Source organism: Myripristis murdjan, chromosome 18, assembly GCF_902150065.1.
Source record: "Myripristis murdjan chromosome 18, fMyrMur1.1, whole genome shotgun sequence".
NCBI lineage: Eukaryota > Metazoa > Chordata > Actinopteri > Holocentriformes > Holocentridae > Myripristis > Myripristis murdjan.
This window is the reverse complement of record NC_043997.1, coordinates 22,419,065-22,439,306: the sequence shown is the minus strand read 5'-3', so window position 1 is coordinate 22,439,306 and position 20,242 is coordinate 22,419,065. Positions and strand designations below refer to the sequence as shown.

General features: G+C 41.3%; 1 protein-coding gene across 1 annotated transcript; it reads left to right on the top strand.

Moving 5' to 3' along the window:
• The first annotated feature begins 1,344 nt into the window (after window positions 1-1,344).
• On the top strand, window positions 1,345-19,151 carry pygmb (phosphorylase, glycogen, muscle b). The gene is made up of 20 exons (XM_030076016.1): window positions 1,345-1,587; window positions 6,134-6,235; window positions 6,773-6,851; window positions 6,954-7,057; window positions 7,400-7,531; window positions 8,035-8,146; window positions 8,245-8,327; window positions 9,180-9,323; window positions 10,195-10,287; window positions 11,412-11,558; window positions 11,865-12,028; window positions 12,343-12,457; window positions 13,437-13,538; window positions 13,771-13,918; window positions 14,001-14,059; window positions 14,997-15,138; window positions 15,830-16,037; window positions 16,819-16,953; window positions 17,142-17,208; window positions 17,734-19,151. The coding sequence occupies exons 1-20, from the start codon at window positions 1,345-1,347 to the stop codon at window positions 17,881-17,883; spliced, it is 2,529 nt and encodes an 842-aa protein (XP_029931876.1). The 3' UTR covers window positions 17,884-19,151.
• Window positions 19,152-20,242: the final 1,091 nt, after the last annotated feature.

Genomic DNA, 20,242 nt, shown 5'->3' with positions numbered 1-20,242 from the left:
CTAAGTGGTATTTTGGACTGATAAAGTGGGATTTTCTGCACACCCTAATTCCTGAGCTGCATTTTGCTCAGTTGAGAGCCTGCTGGACAAATAATGCATTTTGATATGTTTGATTTTTCCATTGTATTCGACATTTTTATAACATGTTTCTGTGTTTAGTCCTTGTTCAGCTTTGAGGTGTCACACGATTCGTTAAATAGTCGTTATAATAGTAGCAATAAAAGTTGCATCCTGTATTAAATGTGCGGTTGGAACTTCCCTCCTGTCAGCCTCTACAGTGCAGAGCTGCGTCAAGTACGCCAGAATAAGACCGGAAGTATGTTGCTTGCGTCTTCAAAATAAAACTAATGTCTTTATACCACTTTTTAAAACAATGGCAACAATTGTACAGTTATCCCAAGAGTAAAAATAGTCACAACTAATCAAATCAGATCAAAAGAGGTACTGTACTGAAGAGTTTGCTGTATTAGAGGTCCTCTGCAATGGGGCCAGTGCAACATCTGCTACTTGGCAGAATCAGCAAAAATGAATAGATGGCCTATAGTTAACTTGTGTGTTATTTTTGATCAAGAGCTGATCACTACATCACTGGTGTCAGACCTGTTTTGTGTTTGTCATCTTGCTATCTATAGCTAACCATAGATAACCATTGTGTCTGGTCAGCTGTGTTGCCGCCACAGCCTTATTGTAAACGTATCTCACTTGCATAATAGAATAATGTATGTAATAGAAAGTAGCATCAGCACCAGTAAAAACGCATGTCAACTCACTGTGTTTTGGAACAGAGACAAGACAGCTTACTGTGAGGGCAAGCTCCATCTGGAAACAGATCTACCTGATCACACTAGTCACATTTACTTGTATCATCAAACTGACTTACTCCCATTTCTGTAAGTATTTCCTGCTTGGTCTTTGTGTATTTAGGTATTAAAGGGATAGCTCACTCATTTGGCAGAAGGCTAACAGTTAACATCTGGAGCATCCAGTCAGTATCCAGCACTCAGTAACAATGAGAGGAAGATAGCACCACTACTGTCCTACAGAGCAGCTGGGGGGGAGTGAAATACTACCAAAGATTTTCAAAATGGGTTGAACTATCAACTTGAAGCAGTCTAAACGAAGATTAGTTTATTTTGAAAACTCCAACCGGAAATGTGCTGTTTCGCAGCGGCTGGCTTTACAACGCGGAGACAATATAAGAGGCTGGACTGGCACATCCTATCCGCTGTCTTCGCACAGTGGAGAGGCCAGAGAGGGGGGCGGGTCAGTAGTCAAGCTAAAAAAAAAAATCTTGTTTATTAATTAAAATCAAAGTTAAAAAAGAAAACCCAACTCTCAATAAAAATGCCCAAGCCGCTGACAGACCAGGAGAAGAGGAAGCAGATCTCGGTGCGGGGGCTGGCCGGGGTGGAAAACGTCGCGGACCTGAAGACGAATTTCAACCGGCACCTCCACTTCACCCTGGTCAAAGACCGGAATGTGGCCACCAAGAGGGACTACTACTTCGCCTTGGCCAACACCGTCCGGGACCACCTGGTGGGCCGCTGGATCCGGACGCAGCAGCACTACTACGAGAAAGACCCGAAAGTAAGCAGGCAGCCAGCTGGTTCCGCAGTCCCGCACATCCTGCACGTACACACAGCTGACCTGGGAACAGTGGGAGGGGGCTGCAGAGCCCTCAGACTACATTGTGGCGCAGTATGAACTGATGCCTCAAGTGTGTATGTGTGTGTGCATGTGTATTGTGCATCACCAATACACTGATCTACATAACCATTTATAGTCATATCGCAGCTGCTTTGTGTCGACGCGGAGGTTTAGTGGATGGGGAGGCTGCAGCGTGCAGGGCCGTCAGGGAAATCCTGTCCACAGGGCCCCTTCATGTCAGAGCTGCCTGTTACATAACGGCCTGTTTTGCATCTGCCGCCGCCTCGGTAACCTTGATCTGATCTACTGGCATTGCAGATGAGAACAAGGTTGAATGGGTGGAAATGCAATGAAAATATTAGTTTTTAGACAAGTTGTTAGGCCTGCTGTAGAATGCAGAGGCTCAACTGGTTGTTAAAATATGCATTAAGTAACAGGACACTGTCAGCCACAACCACCACATGCACTGTATCATAAAATGGCCACACACTATTAAGGGGGAAAAAAAAGATCAGGCTGTACTGGCTGCAGTTTGAACTAATCCACTAATGTGTCAGAGTCAGAGTGCAGTCAGACCTGCAGCCACGAAGCTAAAACAAGACATCAGCCATAATATATTAAACACAGGCAGTGAGGGCAGTGGCTGCACCTGGCCCTGCACAGCCTGCTGCACTGCCTGCTGCACCGTGCAACCAAAGCCACTTTCTCAGCAGCAGCACGTCTGTTTACCATCTGTTGATGTGATATGATATGATATGATGTTAGGGTTCAGAGTGTGTTGTAGTGTCCTAGAGCAAGACACTGAACCCCCAACCGCTCCTGATGGACAGTTAGGCACCTTGCATGGTGTGTGTGAAGGTGTGAATGTGAGGCGAACACTGTAAAGCATTTTTAGTGGTCAGTCGACTAGAAAAGCACTGTGGAAATGCAGTCCATCCATCCATCAGGGTTGTGAATCTTTACCTTAATAGCAAGTTCATTCAGTTCATTAGTTTGAGAACTGATTTAAGAGTGTAAGATTTTTTTTTAAATCTTTTTTGGAATGATTCATTTTTATCTGAGTTTATGATTAGAGGTAAAGACACCATGCAGCACTTAAGCCACTGAGAAAATTCACCTGATGTCTTTCAAAAACAATTCAATTTATTGAATTTACTAGATTAAATTAATTTGTTAGATGGTTAAATGAATTTATTAAATTAAACAATTGATACATGATTTAATTTATTAAACATATTCAATTTAAAACATTAAATTTAAATGAGAAGAAAATTACAATGAAAATACCACAGAATTACCACAAAAATTCCTAAAAAGAAAACAAGAAAATTACCATGCAGTGACCATGTACCATGAAAACAATACAAAAAAAAAAAAAAAGAAAATGACCAGGAAATTTGCAAAAAAAAAAAAAGTAAAAAAAAAAAAACCTGTTGACTAAAAAGTTGCAGATGATAGTATCCTGTCAGATCACCATAAGGCCTTTTTAGTTTTTTTTTTTTTTTTTTTTCATTTATTTACTAGCTCATTTATTTTACAAATCTCAAATGATTCAAAGCATGTTATATTGATTCAGAGCAAATTGAGAACAGTTCAGCAGGGGTCCGAGTATGAAGTGCTGGAACCCTAATGTGTTTCTTTCTGTTATCTACCGCAGATCAGTGCAGATGAATCAGCAGAATTTATAACGGATACATTGCTGCAGTTAGTGACGTGAAGCCAGAACAGAGCCATTATTTTGGCTCCCGCTGCACTCCTTCAGAACATGTTTATACGGCTTTGCAGAACACGAATCTGCTCTCTGTCAGTGAATGTGAGCTGTTTGATGTGCACTCTGGCCCATTCACTTACACTGTATGAGCAACCATAGTCATAAGCGATATACTGTAATCTAAGAAGATATTCAGCCCACAAGAATGTGGTTTCTCCACCAGGGGACAACGTAGAGCACTAAATCTGCGTTTAACAGATTCATATGAACAGCGGTCAATGGGACTTTTTCAGAAAATCAGCTCTCTAGAATATAATATCTTTGTTTATTTACTGTGCAGTGGGGAAGATGATCAGATGCTGTTTGCCTATACATATTAATGTATGCTCAATTCTGAAATTGCTATAATTGCACAGCCATGGATTTTACGTCAGCTTATAGCTCTGTCTTCAGTATAAGTATCGTGTAACAATGACAGTGATAGTGCAGTTACTGGTAAATATTTGCAATCAAATTTAGCAATTATTTTGTAGCATTTAGCCCCATTGACCGCCACATGTTCTACTGTTCTTAGCAAGTGCTCAACACTGCCCCCAATGGACAAAATACTGTACTGCACTCGTAGCCATCAGTGGCCGTGGTTTGGCTTTCTCTTTCTATAAGCTTTGGTGTGTAGACAGGGTACACTCTGGACATGATTACAGGACCCCCACCCCCTCTATTTTTAAAGACCACTTGATGCTCATCACTCTGGCACATACTTTTTCCATGCCTTCTCACCACCATCAGCCATGAGATCCAAACTGACAAAAAGTCAATGGAAGGGAGCACAGGCCACCACTTAGTAGTCCTGCTGCAGCAGAGGCATCATGTCCGTATCACACACTATGTAGAGCACAGTCGTCCCCATTACCATCACTGTATGTTCATTTTGAAAGCGCGTGCTAAATTCCACGTCGTCTATCAGAGCTATTTAAACTGCAGTGAGACACATGCTGCTTTAATGTGTACTTGTTGTTTGAGCTGACCCTGCCTTGCACCGTAAGTGCTTGTCTCAGTGGAGCTGCCAGGAATAGCTCTGCTGTTGTCTCTGACAGCACCTGTTGTCTTTGAATAGAAATACCATGGCAGGGTCATTGAAGCCTCCACGTAGAGGTGTTCTGTAGAGGCTGAGCGAGACGATGTTTGGTGACACATATTGATAGTTCTGGGTTAGGGTTAGGGTTAGGAGCTTTGGTTTTAACTCTTCAACTTCTGGCCTTCCAAAAGGGAGGAATGACCTTTGACCTTCCACCTCTAGTCAGAGCAGCAGAGTCGCTCCACGTCCTTGGTCAGATCGGTTCAGTGTCTTTAATTGCATTTCAAGCTTTCCATTCACTTCCACAGCACGGCAAAACAGCTTCCAAAGTAACACTTTTAGCACATAGATAACCATGAACAAAGCGTAACATGCCAATATAAAGAGCAGCAAGACCCGGTGCCCATTTTCTGAGGAACTTAAATGGTTCTCTTTCTTCCAGCAGGAAGCGTCTACAGGATCTGCATAGTACTAAACTGAACCCTCAAAAGTAATTCTAACTACATGGCAAAAGAAAGTGTACCGGGACTTGTTGTTTCATGCATCGGATTAATCCACTTTGTTAGTGTTCGATTATGTGCTAAAAGTGTCATTTCGGGAGCTGTTTTGCTATGGGAGTGAATGCAGAGATAGAAATCCGGCATTGTGGATTAGCAGCCCAGGGGAGTACAGAGATTTCATCACCATGTGGACTCATATGACACCCAGGTAGCTATATAACCCAACTCCCAACCAGAGCTCAGTTTTGCTTGACTTCCTCTGCGGTTTGCAGCATGCATAGCGCCCTCTAGAAGTCATACTGCAGCAGAGTGTCATCTCATGGACCGGGCCAGGTTCCAGATGCACTGGACATTGTTGGGTGGTGGCACTCGGATGTCCTGGTCACTGCCCATCCACCTCAGAGGTTGTTTAAGCGGGTGAAAAGTGCATCTCCATTTGTCCAGCTGCACCTCCAACTTCCAAGAAGAGTCCTCAAGGTCTCTGACGTCCGTCTTTGACAGTCTTGGCATGATGAACTAACCAAACCACGTTTCACGGCCTTTTATGGGAAGCACTTCAAACGTTGTTTTGGCTGAGAGAAACATCATTTAAAACTCTCAGCAGTGAAACTTCTGTAAAGAAGTAAAGATAAATTCCAGTATAATTATGTTGTGCTATATTTAGCCAGCGAGACAGCCCTTGAGAACGTGCTCTGTTTCTTTGGCAGTGAGTATAAATACCCTCTGTCCCCTTAGCTCCTATTGTATCTCTGGTCCCTATCACTCCTTTCCTATATGATAATTTTATACACACAGTGTTATTATAAGGGAACTAACTACTCTTATCTTGTGTACTCTTCGGTAAATATGGTGAAACATGGTCATAATTAAAGCCTTTTTTGCTGACAACCTTATAAGCTGCTGTGGAGAGAACACTAGTTAAATGATGACATTTTCTAAATTCCACACTAATATGAAGGAAAATGTTGTATCATCAGTACCATACTGCGTTTGACTTTTTAGTGTCCCATGGTCTCAGTGCTGTTTCAGAGGCTCTAGCCTGTCCACCAGCCAGTTCTGGTTTAAATGCTAGATACTTGACAGTTTTGAGATGAAAATTTACAGATATTAAATGCTGCAAGAAAATATCAGGTACTGGTGGAGTCAAGCATCGGTCAAGCAGTCACTGATGGAGTTTTTTCTTTTGTTTGCCTGCAGCGAGTCTACTACCTCTCCCTGGAGTTTTACATGGGCCGGACTCTCCAGAACACCATGGTGAACCTTGCTTTGGAGAACGCCTGCGATGAAGCCACATACCAGGTGAGAGCACCACAATGGGAAATCACTAATAGTCGTCTGAACAAAATTCACCTTTTCACTTTTTTGGGAGGATTTTTTTTGTAATTCTCTTGTAATTTTTTGTCTTTTTTTGTGGTAATTTAATTTTCAAGTCTAAATATTTTTGTATGCATTTTTTTGTATATATATATATGTATATATATATGTGTTTTGTATGTAATTTTCTTGGTCGGTTGTTTGTGTGAGTGCTAATTTTCTGGTAATTTTGCTCATTTTCTGGTCACTTTTAAGAATGTTAGTTGGGGGGACGTCCACTTCAATGCTAGGAGGCCATTAAATACTATGACATTTTTCAAAATGGGTTAACTATCCCTTTAATTGATTCAAAGCTGGCAAGTCGATTGATAATTCAGCTGAGCATTTACACTGTAAAGTGACTTAACTGAAACTCAACTGATAAAGTGTGACCATTGTTTATTGTTTATTTATGACTAGTTGTAATACACATTGATATGGCTGACAAAGCTTACAGTGTATGAATGTTGGTGTTTTCCTCAGCTGGGTCTGGACATGGAGGAGCTGCAGGACATCGAGGAAGACGCTGGGTTGGGAAACGGCGGGCTGGGTCGTCTGGCTGGTGAGCTGCCGCCTCCTCCTCAGAATAGCCCGGTCGCAGACAGTGATGCTTAGTGGTGCAGACAGCTTTTTCTCACCCCCACCCGCCTCTCTGTCTCCTCAGCCTGCTTCCTCGATTCCATGGCCTCCCTGGGTCTAGCTGCTTACGGCTACGGCATTCGCTACGAGTTCGGCATCTTCAACCAGAAAATTGTCAGCGGCTGGCAGGTATTTTGACATAAACTTCTCACTGTGTGGTTACATCTAGATTTAAATGGTGTTTTTTAAGGGGCCTTTACAAGGGTTAAAACAATATATGGGGCAAATATCAGCCTTTTATCTAATATCACATATCAACCAGTCAGCGTTGCCCACCTCTGACTGGATAGTGATTTTCTTTCTTTGAGCTGATTCATTATTTAGCTGAGCCTGACCTCTACTCTATAAGTGGTGACATCAACCTTCAAAAACCACATCAGGCAAAAGCAGGTGCTGCAGCATAGATCATCAGTTACTCATGAAATGTAAAGGAAACTGCCAAGACCATAACTAATTGATACCCTCACCAAGGTGGAGGAAGCTGATGATTGGCTGCGTTATGGCAATCCCTGGGAGAAGGCCCGGCCTGAGTACATGCGCCCAGTCCACTTCTATGGAAGAGTGGAGCACACCCCGGAGGGAGTGAAATGGGTCGATACACAGGTGAGCTTAGATGGATACCTGGGCTGATACTGGGATTTTGTCAGTGTTGCTCTTGTCTGAGAAGATGGATGAGATACAGTTTAATTGATCATATATTGAAGAACTGATCAGTGTTACATTGGTTATCTAGTGAAAGTCCTTTTATTGCTTATCCAAAGACATTTTGATTGGATTCCATACAAATAAGCATGAATGTTATTAGCATTTTTTTCCTGGGTTTGACTGGAGAATTCTGTAGCCTAAATGCTGATTAAGGGTCTTTTCTACCTTAAAATCAGGGGGGAATATATTTCTCTGGAAACACTGCATATTTGCAACTTATCAGAATATTTAAAAATGATATAAAACTTTTAAATACTGAATATAGGCACAAAAATGGCTCTTCAGTTTCAAATGATCAGCCTTAAATAACCCATATTGGTTAAAAGCAACTCATGGAGCAGGGTAGAATCCAATATTAATCCATGTAACCAACCATATATTTCTCTGTTCTTGGTGTCTAGGTGGTTTTGGCTCTGCCCTACGACACCCCGGTCCCCGGCTACAGGAACAACATCGTCAACACCATGAGACTGTGGTCTGCCAAAGCACCCTGTGACTTCAACCTCAAAGACTGTGAGTGTTGGAGTCTGATATCATTTAATTCACTAGACAGGTATGAGCAACAACTTAGAATTGGAATACACAAGCATGACGTTGTTGCCGTTCCACAGTTAATGTTGGCGGCTACATCCAAGCTGTGCTGGACAGAAACCTGGCCGAGAACATCTCCCGGGTCCTCTACCCCAACGACAACGTGAGTGGAACTTTGTTTTGCTGCTGTTTTCATACCCAGTGTGCTTTCACAGAAAATCCATATTCATGTAGAGTATTTTTCTAGACCATGATCCTTTAGATTTTATGAAACATCTTGTTAAATTGGATCATTGTATACATCGGAGAGGCTGGCAGATTGCAGTTTTCAGAGGCAGAGGTGCTCCTGAGGCAGAAACAATCACATTAGTTGAGGTGGAACTCGGTGGGCGGAGCCAAAGAATACAGGCTTTTAGTTACCTGGCAAACCTGAATGGCAGAGAGGGACTCAGATCAAGTTATAAATAGAATATAGAAATTGTACTGACTTCCTCTCTTCATTGCCATGGCGTTTATGCTCTAGGAAAGTCAGCAAGCTAGTTAACTTGTTTACCAAAAAAGCTTTAAATGGCCCTTTTTGAAAAATTTCATATTATTTCCCTTATCCGTAGCTCTCATTATTAGTAGCAACCATTTGTAAAAATAACCTCCTTAATCCACTGAAACTGTTAGATAACATTGTTAATTGTTAACAGTTTGTTAAATTTGTTTATTTAAAATTTTGAGTGGATTAACTCAGTTATTTGTACTTATGTCAGACTAAAAAGCTAACATAGATAACCAAGTAAGCCTGTTTTTCTATCAGAAGCCCAAGTGTCAGGCTTCATAACATCAGCTTCCTCCTCTCCTAACCCCTTGCCTTTTTCACTGGCCTGCAGTCTAAACTTTAGTCCTTAGGCTCCACCCAATTAGGTTCAATTCTGCCCCTGAAGTCATCTCTGCCTCCAGAAAATGCCTCTAGGAAAATGAATCGTTGGCTGCTGTAACAGATTCCTGCACTGTGTTTGGACTTCAGTTCTTCGAGGGGAAGGAGCTCCGTCTGAAGCAGGAGTACTTTGTGGTGGCGGCCACTCTTCAAGACATCATCCGCCGATTCAAAGCCTCCAAGTTTGGCTCCACAGAATTCGTGCGAATGGACCTTTCCACCCTGCCAGACAAGGTGAGACACAAGCCAGCTCTGTGGATCCACTGATGGGCCTACAATGTCCTGGTGGCTAGAATGCACACTGTGTCCATTATGTGCAAAGTCCTGTGTTTGATACCTGGAAGCTTTGTTGCATGCCTTCCCCTGCTCTCTCACTTACCCCTTCATCCATTTTGGTTTAACTTAATAAGAAAAAATGACATAAAACTAATTTTAAACAAGGCAACAGTGAACATTTCCTCTCCATATAATGCAGCTGTCGTTCTAGGAAAATGTGGATTCAGTATGGAAAATGTTGATGGTCCTGGAGGCAAACTTGCAGGGCAAGGATAACCACTAGATACTGTATTATTGAAAATGTCTTGAGGGTTCGCACAGCTGCTGAAAATCCTTGAAAATGCTTGAATTGATGTCAAGGTGGTATTTTCAAGGTTTGAAAAGTGCTTGAATTTTGAATAAAGTGCTTGAAACTGCTTGCAATTGTAATTGCATTTACCAGAGCTGTAAGGTGCTGGGAAAGCTTGAACATGCACCTTGAAAATTCTTGCAAAGTGCTTGAATTTGATTTAAGAAAAGGTTTAGGAACACTTTGTCATCTCATTGCAACCTTCACTGGGAGATTTGATTTGATATTTGTTAGTGACAGTAGAGAGAAACAGGAAAGGGGGAGATAGAGGGGATGACATGCAGCAAATGAGGCCTGGGTTCAAATCGGAGCCCAGGATGCCGCGGTGAGGACTCAGCTTTGAAGTGGTATGTGCTCTACTATGACCTGTAATCGCAGCCTCATTGTGTTGATCAGTGTAAGTCTGAAAAGCCTAGAACACAGTGATGTGATGTATCATCCCCCAATTCAAAATGCCTCTATATGTGTCTGTCTTTGTAGGTGGCCATCCAGCTGAATGACACCCACCCTGCTCTGGCCATCCCTGAGCTGATGAGGATTTTGGTGGACACTGAGAAGGTCTCTTGGGAGAAGGTATGTTGAACTCCAGTGTGCCAGTCTAGACTGTCAGCGTTAAACTTTAACATCCACAGATATCATATGGAGAGTTATCGTAGGCTGGGGTCACATTACACAACTAGGCTGTGAAAAGGCCATAAAAAATTGGCACGCTCCTCCCTTTGTTCCTCCTGTCTTTCCAGGAGTTGATTTAAGTTGCTCTTTGAGTTCAAGGACAATTCATGAAAAAGTCAGAGGTTCCTGGCACTCTTAAGCCACATGCTTCGTTTTAAAAGGCCTTCATTAAAGGGGCATATGCACAATAAGGACATTTTAAAATAGCAGCTACGTTGCCTTCTTCATGGTGCTGAGGAAGGAGGTGCAAACAGGTACATTTATAACTGTTGGCCAGCAGACGCAGGTATGACGTGGGCATCATGTGTGTAGATAGTAGACTAGACATTGTATTATCAAATCGCAAAAGCTGATCAGAAGAATAAAATGGTAAAAACGACCACATATTAACAGAAAAGGTCTGAAATCCACATTTTCATTTAGTTCTGGAAACTCAACTGCCTTGAAATTCCAAATCTCTCACGCTGGAGTAGACGCTTTAGTCTGTCGCCTTCACGGATATGTTTTGGAATTATTTCAAGACCTTGAACTTTTAAGGATGAAGGGTTGCTTGTTTTTTTAATATCCTCATTACAGATATATCTTATTAATATAGGCTTTAAAAAAATATAAAGGATGGATTTTTTCCCTTTTTGTGTTGCTCATCTTCTATTGGTTGAAGTCAAGCTCTTATCTTAACACATTCAAATGCATACATTTCATTTTTTAAATTTTAGGATTTTTAAAAACTTCTTTTTAGATTTTTCAGTTTTTTTTTAGACAAGGACTGCACTGCATGGTAGTTCAGAATGAAAAGGTTCCACTAGATATCTGTGCTACTATATTGAATACTTTTTTCCCTTTTTTTCCTCTCAAAATCGACCTGCGCTCCATTTGTGGTCTGCGTCCCACCTGTTGAGAACAGCTGCTCTATGGGTTTAACAAACACTGTAGAGTCTCTGCATATAAAGATCTTTTAACATAATATATGAAACTGCCAGATGTCTGTGACAGCCCTGTCTGTCCCCTGTCCCTGCTGTGTCCAGGCTTGGGACATCACGGTTCGTACCTGTGCCTACACTAACCACACCGTTCTGCCTGAAGCCCTGGAGCGCTGGCCCATCGACCTCTTCCAAAACCTGCTGCCTCGCCACCTGGAGATCATCTACGAGATCAACAGGCGGCATATGGAGGTACAGAGGGTGGAGGTGAAACCGGAGATAGTCACATGAACAGCGGTCACTTGGACTTTTCCAGAAAATCAGCTCTCTTAACTGTAATATTTTTTTTACTACAGTTAATGCCATGGTAAATAAAAAGGTAAAAAGGTATTCTTTGACCTCTAGTCCAGATTTCAAACAATGAATTATATTTCCCCTTGAAAGACCCTATCCTCCACTACGCCCCTGCATGGTATATCCGCCACAGTTCCTCTCCTTAACATTTCCATAGAACAAAGAGTCCTGATGTATATCAAGTCTTTTTCTTAACCCCTCCAGCGCATCAGTAAGCTTTATCCCGGAGACCACGACCGCCTCCGCCGGATGTCCCTGATCGAAGAAGGCGGCCAAAAGAAAATCAACATGGCTCACCTCTGCATTGTGGGATCTCACGCCGTGAACGGAGTGGCCCGCATCCACTCCGAAATCATTAAAGACACTGTGTAGGGAAATGAGCTCACTTTCATCTAATCTCTTGCTTTTGTCTATGACTGTCCAGTACACCAACACTGCTGACAGTATTTCTGTATTTCTGGAAGTTTTAAAGCAAAATTGAACTTTGTGCAAGGAAGCACCCAGGGAACTACGCAAACCAACACTCTACCAAAGTTCAGTTTTGCTTTAACAACTACAAAGTACGGTCTTATTTTCAGTTTGACCACCATGTAAACTGCAAGATTATGGAATTTAATGAACTGATGGTAAAATATCAAACTTTCCTTTTTGTTTTAGCAGTCTTCTTGCTTCTGTCCACCAGGTTTAAGGATTTCTACGAGGTTGACCCGCAGAAGTTTCAGAACAAAACCAACGGCATCACACCCAGGCGTTGGCTGGTGATGTGCAACCCTGGCCTGGCTGATGTTATCGCAGAGGTGTGTGTTTGTTCTTGCAAATATTTGGATATTATGGAGGCATAATGCTTTCATTGTGAAGAGTCAGCTTTGCCAAGTTGTTTTGTCTGCACTATTGAGGGAATGATGAATGTCCATTCCAATCTGGGGCTTCTTATTTGCATGTGAAATTTAAATATGTTTCTAACTTTAAAAAAACAACAACAACATCAGGACAATCATATATAACTTTATCCATGTGGATTTTGTGATAGAAATATCAGGGTTATGCAGGTACTCACCATAAGTTTATCAGTGTTCAGTTCATATTTCTATTGATTAAATTATTTTGAATAACTGACACAACTGATTAATAACTAAAAAGAAATATTTTCTAAACAAATTGATTCCAACTACCCAAAGGAATTTAACCTAGAAATATAACAGACTTACATGTTTAACATTGCCCTTGCTCTCATTTTAAGGATAGTAGTTTCCCATTGTACATTTCCTGCTATTACAGGCAGCTGATAACTTATTTTCTTAAATGCTCATCAACAATTGTTGTTAGTGACATCATATCCTCTGCTAAATCATTTAGGTCCACTACTATGGCAAATTTTCTGTATTGTAAATGCGTTGCTTCAGCAGCTCAAGTAATTACAGAATGCTGGATTGAAATACCGATGAAATCAAGTGACCAAATAGTATTAAAACACATGGTTCTTTGTAAGGAAAGTGTAAATGCGTGTACTGATATTAGAAACAGGGTTAGAAACAGGCTGAGGTTACCCTATTAATTTTCCTTTAGAAGCTGCAAATCAGAAAACAACTTCAACCCTGTAATTTTTTTCGCACAGTAACAAGAAAAGACCTCCCTATGAGAAAAGATTTCATAATTCGAAAAAAAAAAAAAAAACAGTGAAATTATTGTCAAGACGAATGCAGTACAATTTGATACAGCTCAAACTTTGGGACACGTTCAATACAGGTTTGCTTCATCAGTATGTTTTATTTACAGAGGATTGGTGAGGACTACATCCGCGAACTGGACCAGCTGAAGACACTTCTCAAGTTTGTTGATGATGATGCCTTTATTCGTGATGTTGCCAAAGTCAAACAAGTGAGGAAAAAAAATTGTGCAATGTGGCTTGATTGTCCCAGTCATCAACTTTCACTTCACCATTACTTTTATTGGAAATTTATCACTGTAAATATATGCAGAAATGGATTTAGGCCTATTACATTGTTAACATGAGGAACACATCAGCTAATATAAGAAGACATTGGTTAACACATTGTTGCCAGCGTGATTTATGTCTTAAAAAGTCTCTCTGAATAACCCCAAATCTCAGGAGAACAAGATGAAGTTTGCTGTCCATCTGGAGGAGCACTACAAGGTGAAGATCAACCCCAACTCCATGTTCGATGTCCAAGTCAAGAGGATCCACGAGTACAAAAGGCAGCTGCTCAACTGCCTGCACATCATCACGTTTTACAACCGTGGGTGGCTCTTCTTTTACTAACCTGTTTTCAGAAAAAGAAATTCTGGACTCAGAGTTAAGAAAAGAATTTATTTTATCAGGTATCAAGAGGGAGCCCAACAAGTCATGGACCCCCAGGACTATCATGATCGGAGGAAAGGTCAGCAATCAAGTTATTACATTATAACTGTACTAAAGAAGTCTTTGTGTGACCTACAGTATGCATTGATTTCATTTTATAGTGGAACCTGACCATTAGATTGATGTCCCTAATGGAAATGAATTGGCATTTGTCCCACTGCTAATGCATTTTCCATTGAATTGGACCTACAACATCTGCAGAGGAGTCAACAGGGATTTCTGGTATCCCAGAACCATTTCCCAATATGAGTAATACCCAAACATTACATTCATCTCAGCAGGCTAATGCGACAGCTATACTGTGAGCTTGGAACAGCCTGCTCAGCATTTAAGAAACCAAACTGTATCAGCAGTTATATGACTAAGAGCACAGCTGATACTGCTGGCTTGAGACAGCCAGCTCAGCACATCATGTGTGGTGTGAATTGTAGCTGGATAGATCACAGAAATGACCGAAATAAGAGCTGTTGCAGTAATTGCATTCATAAATTGAAAGACTGACCTGTTGGTGGCGCGTTATGAGGTCACCAAAATCAATAGGATTCCTCCTTTAGGGGTCATGAGTTTGCTAAGCAACTTTGAAAAGATTCACAGTATTTGAGTAATTTGGTTAACCGTGATCTGCCAAATTGTTTCCATATAGGCCCTACATGGAAACAGTTTGGCCAGTTAGAGAATGTAGACTTGGAAAAACTGTGGCTCTTTGGCTCTGCCCATGGAGGTTTAACTCCATGGGCAATTAGTATCGACTAATCAATTCATATCTAGCCTTACTTATAATGAAAATATGCTTTTGTAAGAGAAATATTAGAAAAGGTCTTTCCCAACAGACATTTTTTTTTTATAATATTTGATGCTATTTTTTCCTGCTTCCCAAAGCCATGTTTTGAGTCTCTGATCACTTACAATGAGGCTCTGTTTGTGTTTCTCACCATGTCATTGCCCACTGTTCACAGGCTGCTCCAGGTTACCACACAGCCAAGATGATTATCAAGCTGATCACATCAATTGGAGACATTGTTAACAATGACCCCGTGGTGGGAGACCGCCTCAAGGTCATCTTCCTGGAGAACTACCGCGTCACTCTGGCTGAGAAGGGTAAGGCATGTTTACACTTTATATGTAGATCTCACTTAGCAGCAGGCTAACACATTAAGATTTTTACATAAAAATGCAGCTGTCTTATCCACATAAATCCATCCAAATGGTATGCCATAGATTCTCACTATTTACCTGCATTAAATTATGGTATCAGGACTCACTGTAGTTAACTGACATCATTCTGCAGGATTTTTGCGTATATTTAAAAATTTCAAATAGTAACCCCTTGCTGCCATTTGCAGAAATGCAGAATGCAGAAAAGTATTTTTTTGATTATAATGGTACTGGAGGTCCATAAATCTGGGATCCTCATCAGCAGCATCACTTACGTTATTGTTTGGCAGATTAAAGATGATTTTTAATGGTTTTGGCTACCTGAAAGAAAATGTATTCTATGAAAAACCAAACCAGATAGCCTGTCAGATATAAATGGTATTCCATTTGAAAGGATGCCTTGAAGTTGGTGGTAGTCATGCAGAAGTGTACCACTCTGGGTGTACTGTAGCTGATACCTTTACAAACACATCTGGAATTTTGCAGTATTCATGTTAGGCACATTCTTTGATGGAGTGTGTTAGTTCCCTGTGGTCCCGCAATTTTGGACATACTGCATTGATTGTCCTTCCTGTTTGGTTACTGAGTGACTCCTCTCTTTCTCTTGCTATCTATCTTTTCTCTCGTCTCTCAGTCATCCCCGCGGCCGACCTGTCCGAGCAGATCTCCACAGCGGGCACTGAGGCCTCTGGCACTGGGAACATGAAGTTCATGCTGAATGGTGCCCTCACCATCGGCACCATGGATGGTGCCAATGTGGAGATGGCAGAAGAGGCTGGAGAGGAGAATCTCTTCATCTTCGGCATGAGGGTGCCTGATGTGGAGGCTATGGACAAAAAGGGGTGAGGTCAATAATGAAAGGATAGATATGGACTGTAACATACTCATTCTCTGAATCTTTTAGGTAGCAACAAGCAAGCAAAGACATTTAGGCCTTGTTCAGACTGAACCCATTTTTTGGCATATCCAGATTGATCGTAGAAAGTCTGTACATTTCTCATGCTTCTGTGTTGGAAAGCTGTGCCATCAGGATGAATCACTAAGTTACTGACACCTACGTCATCACCGTAGTAACCCAACTTGACCATCGTTTTCTTAGTTTATCTGATGGGTTTTGACAGGGTCCCATAAGCAACAAGGGTTATTGAATTATCCCAAGCCACAGAAGACTCCTGGAATTCTTGAATTTCAACCACAGCTGGACTTGCAAGTGGTTTTCATTTCTCTAACAATATACACTTCATCACAAAATCCAAATGAAGATTCATGGTGTAAAGGGATTTTCTGTGCAGCTGTAGGTCACATTTAGGTCCTTTTGAGCTACATCGATAAGACATACTGTCTCCATGCCACCAAGGCCATACGTCTGGGACATGGCAGACACAGGGAGACAAGGCCAGGCAGACTGACGCTTTTCATGAACACAGAGTTGTTGACCTCTAACACAGTTAGGATAGGATTCCCCTTTTAAAATAAAGCATGCCAGTGAGAAACCCTCAGAATCGGTGTGCGGCACAGTGTTTGCCCTTATAGAGCTCATTCCCCCTTCTCCTCCGATGAGCATCAGTGCACATCCTTTGCATAAGACATCAGTCTCCTGAGATCTCCCTGTTTTCTCCTCAGCTATGACGCTGTGTCATACTACAACCGTATCCCCGAACTGAAGCAGGCCATGGACCAGATCTCTGGAGGCTTCTTCAGCCCCAGCCAGCCTGACCTCTTCAAAGACATTGTCAACATGCTGATGCACCATGACAGGTAAGGAACCGAATCAGGGTCTACTTCTATTTACGTAGCCACATAACATCCAATACAGTGTCTCATCTCATTTTTAAACACCAATCAACAATACCAGTGTCAAACAATGTAATTTTATCAACTAATTTAATTGTGATACTTTAAAATGCTACATATAGCACTGATAAATCCCTGTTTTTGTACTGCAGGTTCAAGGTGTTTGCAGACTATGAAGACTACATCAAATGCCAAGAGAAAGTCAGTGCGCTCTACAAGGTCAGTATGCCAGAGTGATGGGTGAGGTCTTTTCTTGCCTATAGTCAAACAGTCTTAAAGCAGCATGATGAAGTTCGAAGATCTCATATCTATGTTTTGTTATAACACGTCTGCACTCTTCAAGTGCCATCTGTTGGCCTGGTAATGCAAACACGATGCACATTTTCCATATCCTGTTTGTTGTATATGCTGTAAATTCACTCTCTTTTCCTTCATGTATGCCTCTCATTTGGTATCACACATGAAGACTTTTTAATTTTTCCGCTCATCTCAAACTGCACATTTCACATTTTTTGCTTATCCCACAACCCCAACAGCTATTTTGCACACCCTCACAATGATAGAATTCCTTTAATTTGTATATTTCCACTCAAGATATTGAAGTGTTATTCACTTGTGTATGTTTATATGACCGTCTTCCTATGAGATTCTCATCTGTATGGATTTGGTTGTTGCTGAAGTGATCTAATTTCCTCATCTAACCCTGTGATCACCCTCCCCTACATGCACCCTCTGTCTCAACAGAATCCTAAAGAGTGGACCAAGAAGGTGATTCACAACATCGCCGGCTGCGGGAAATTCTCTAGTGATCGTACCATCGCCCAGTATGCCAGGGAAATCTGGGGCATGGAGCCCAGTCTGGAGAAGATCGGAGCTCCTGATGATCCTCGCTAAAAACCAGCACTGCATTTGATTCCCCCACAGCAACTTAATTTGTGGTTCAGTTACAAGAGATAAACCCTGTAGCTTTTGCACTGTGTAAAATGTGGCAGTATAACTGTAGATTATTAAATACGTTGGCCCCTGTAGAACATGATGACCTTTGACCTGTAGCACCTTCCACTCGTCTGGCATTAATATTTATGAAAGCGGGCTTTATTCAGAATTTTCCCCCATCATGCACCAGCAATGCATATTGTCACTGATGGATGACAACCTCGTATCTCCAAAATGTCAGATTTTCAGCAACGAAGGAAACAGTTTAGTTTTTTATTTGATTGCGATGCATTTTTGACTGTATCCAATGGGTTTTTGAAGTTTTTGTAAACCCAAGGGTGATTAAAAAAATCCCTACTTATGTAACCCTTCAACTGAAACAGCAAAATGAGAATTACTGTATGACTTATGAGGTTTTCACACAACAGTGATACCGTACTAACTGTGCCACAGTGGTCGACACTGCCACTATTCTAGCATTCTGAACACATTCCCCTTCTAATTTTCAGCCTATACGACTGGCAAAAACCTCACAAAACACTTCAGAAAACTAGAACTCCTCACCACTGTTATGGTACCAAAAACCGACGTCTTCCATGGAAGAGCAAAGGGACACAAAGTTGCCTCGCATGTCAAATATGCACAACAGTATCTCAGCAGCACTGTGACTGGTTGGAAGTCTCCATACTCACACTTTTCATTCTCAGCGCTAATGGGTCAAAATCAGAAATGCCTAAAATCTGTCATTGAGTTCTCTAGCTGTTCAGTGTCTCATGGTGTTTGCTGAATGTATCCATTTCTGTGTTATCACCACTGATTGGGGTAGCCCTGCAATGCAGATGAGTATATGTATTGAGCCATCCGTTTTAGCTGTGTTCTCTTTGGCATGATTATGTCCTCTTCACTGTATTGTTCCTGACAAATGACCTGTTAGACAAACTAAGCCTTCTCTGCCTAATACCTAAGTGACTGAATTTGTCCTTGCAAGTTATGTGTAATTGTGTGTGTTTAATTCAGGTGAGCCCATCACATCCATAGCAGCTTGACTTGATGTACTGTAACAGCATTAACCCCCTGGTTCAGCCACTGCCCGTCACTGTTTGACTGATGTGATGCACTGGAGCGTAGGCCCACACACTGAAGAGCTTCTAGAAGGAACGCTTAACATGACATCGTCATTGTGACTCCGTGTTTTTGAAGTCAATAAACAAACTATGGCAAAACTACTCATCAGCAGCTGTGAAACTTGATTTCATTTTGGCTTTGTGGTTGGAGAGCTCTTTTATTTTAAAACCGTGGTGACCGACCCACCATTTCAAGAAAGAGAGAGAAAAAAACAAATGGTCAGTTAATCTTCATCATTTCCAAGAGATGCATAAGTAGCAATATAAATTTTAAGATTTATTTGATGCTTTGGTATTTTAAAGGACTAAACCAGTGATTTTGAATATTTGACCAATTTAACTACTATTTATGTACATTTTACATTACTGCCCCCGTATGATTTGCAAAATGATTTGTTGCAAACATCAAAATCCCTCAAGTTTTAAATTAGAATTTTTGGTTGAAATTCCCACCTTATAATGTTCTGCCTCTGTGGATAACTCTACTGTCAGATGACTTGAACACAACTCGCACACCACTTGCTTTGTCTCATGTGGTGCAGGGAAAAAGCCCATTTCCAAAGATCCCTTTCTAAAGAAAGAAGTCAATTCCTGCACACACCTCTTCACCCCTGTGTTGATTTATTTCAGGGAGTGAATTGATGGTTCAGATAGAAGAATTTTTCTCAAGAGATCATGAGAAATATTGCGAGAAAGGTTCTTGTAAAGGTTCTTCTAATCTAAACGTCGACTAACTCCCTGAAATAAATCAATGCAGAGGTGAAAAAGTGTGTGTGGGAATCGACCTCTTTCTTTGGAAACGATAACTCTATTATCACCACTCATAAACCACAGAACTGACAGCTGGCTGTGGAGAGCAAATGTTTCCCTAGGGACTATTTTTCCTGGCGGAGGGACCGTTTCACTCCGCTCCAATTTCCAAGTCCTCAAAACATAGCAGTGCTGTTTCTTTTAGGAAAACTAATATGGACGACTTTATTACAAAGATGGAATACTGGTGTGAAGAAAGTTTGAAGTCTATGAATGTTCATTTTCATATTAGCCTATAGTGGATTGAATAGAAACCAAGGACTGGATGAAAGGGAGGAAAAATGACATTGGAGTTATAAAATAGGCTATGCTTGCTTTGGGAAAAGATACATTTTGTAGATATCACACTGGACATGAAAAATCACCGGGGTGGTCCTTTATTC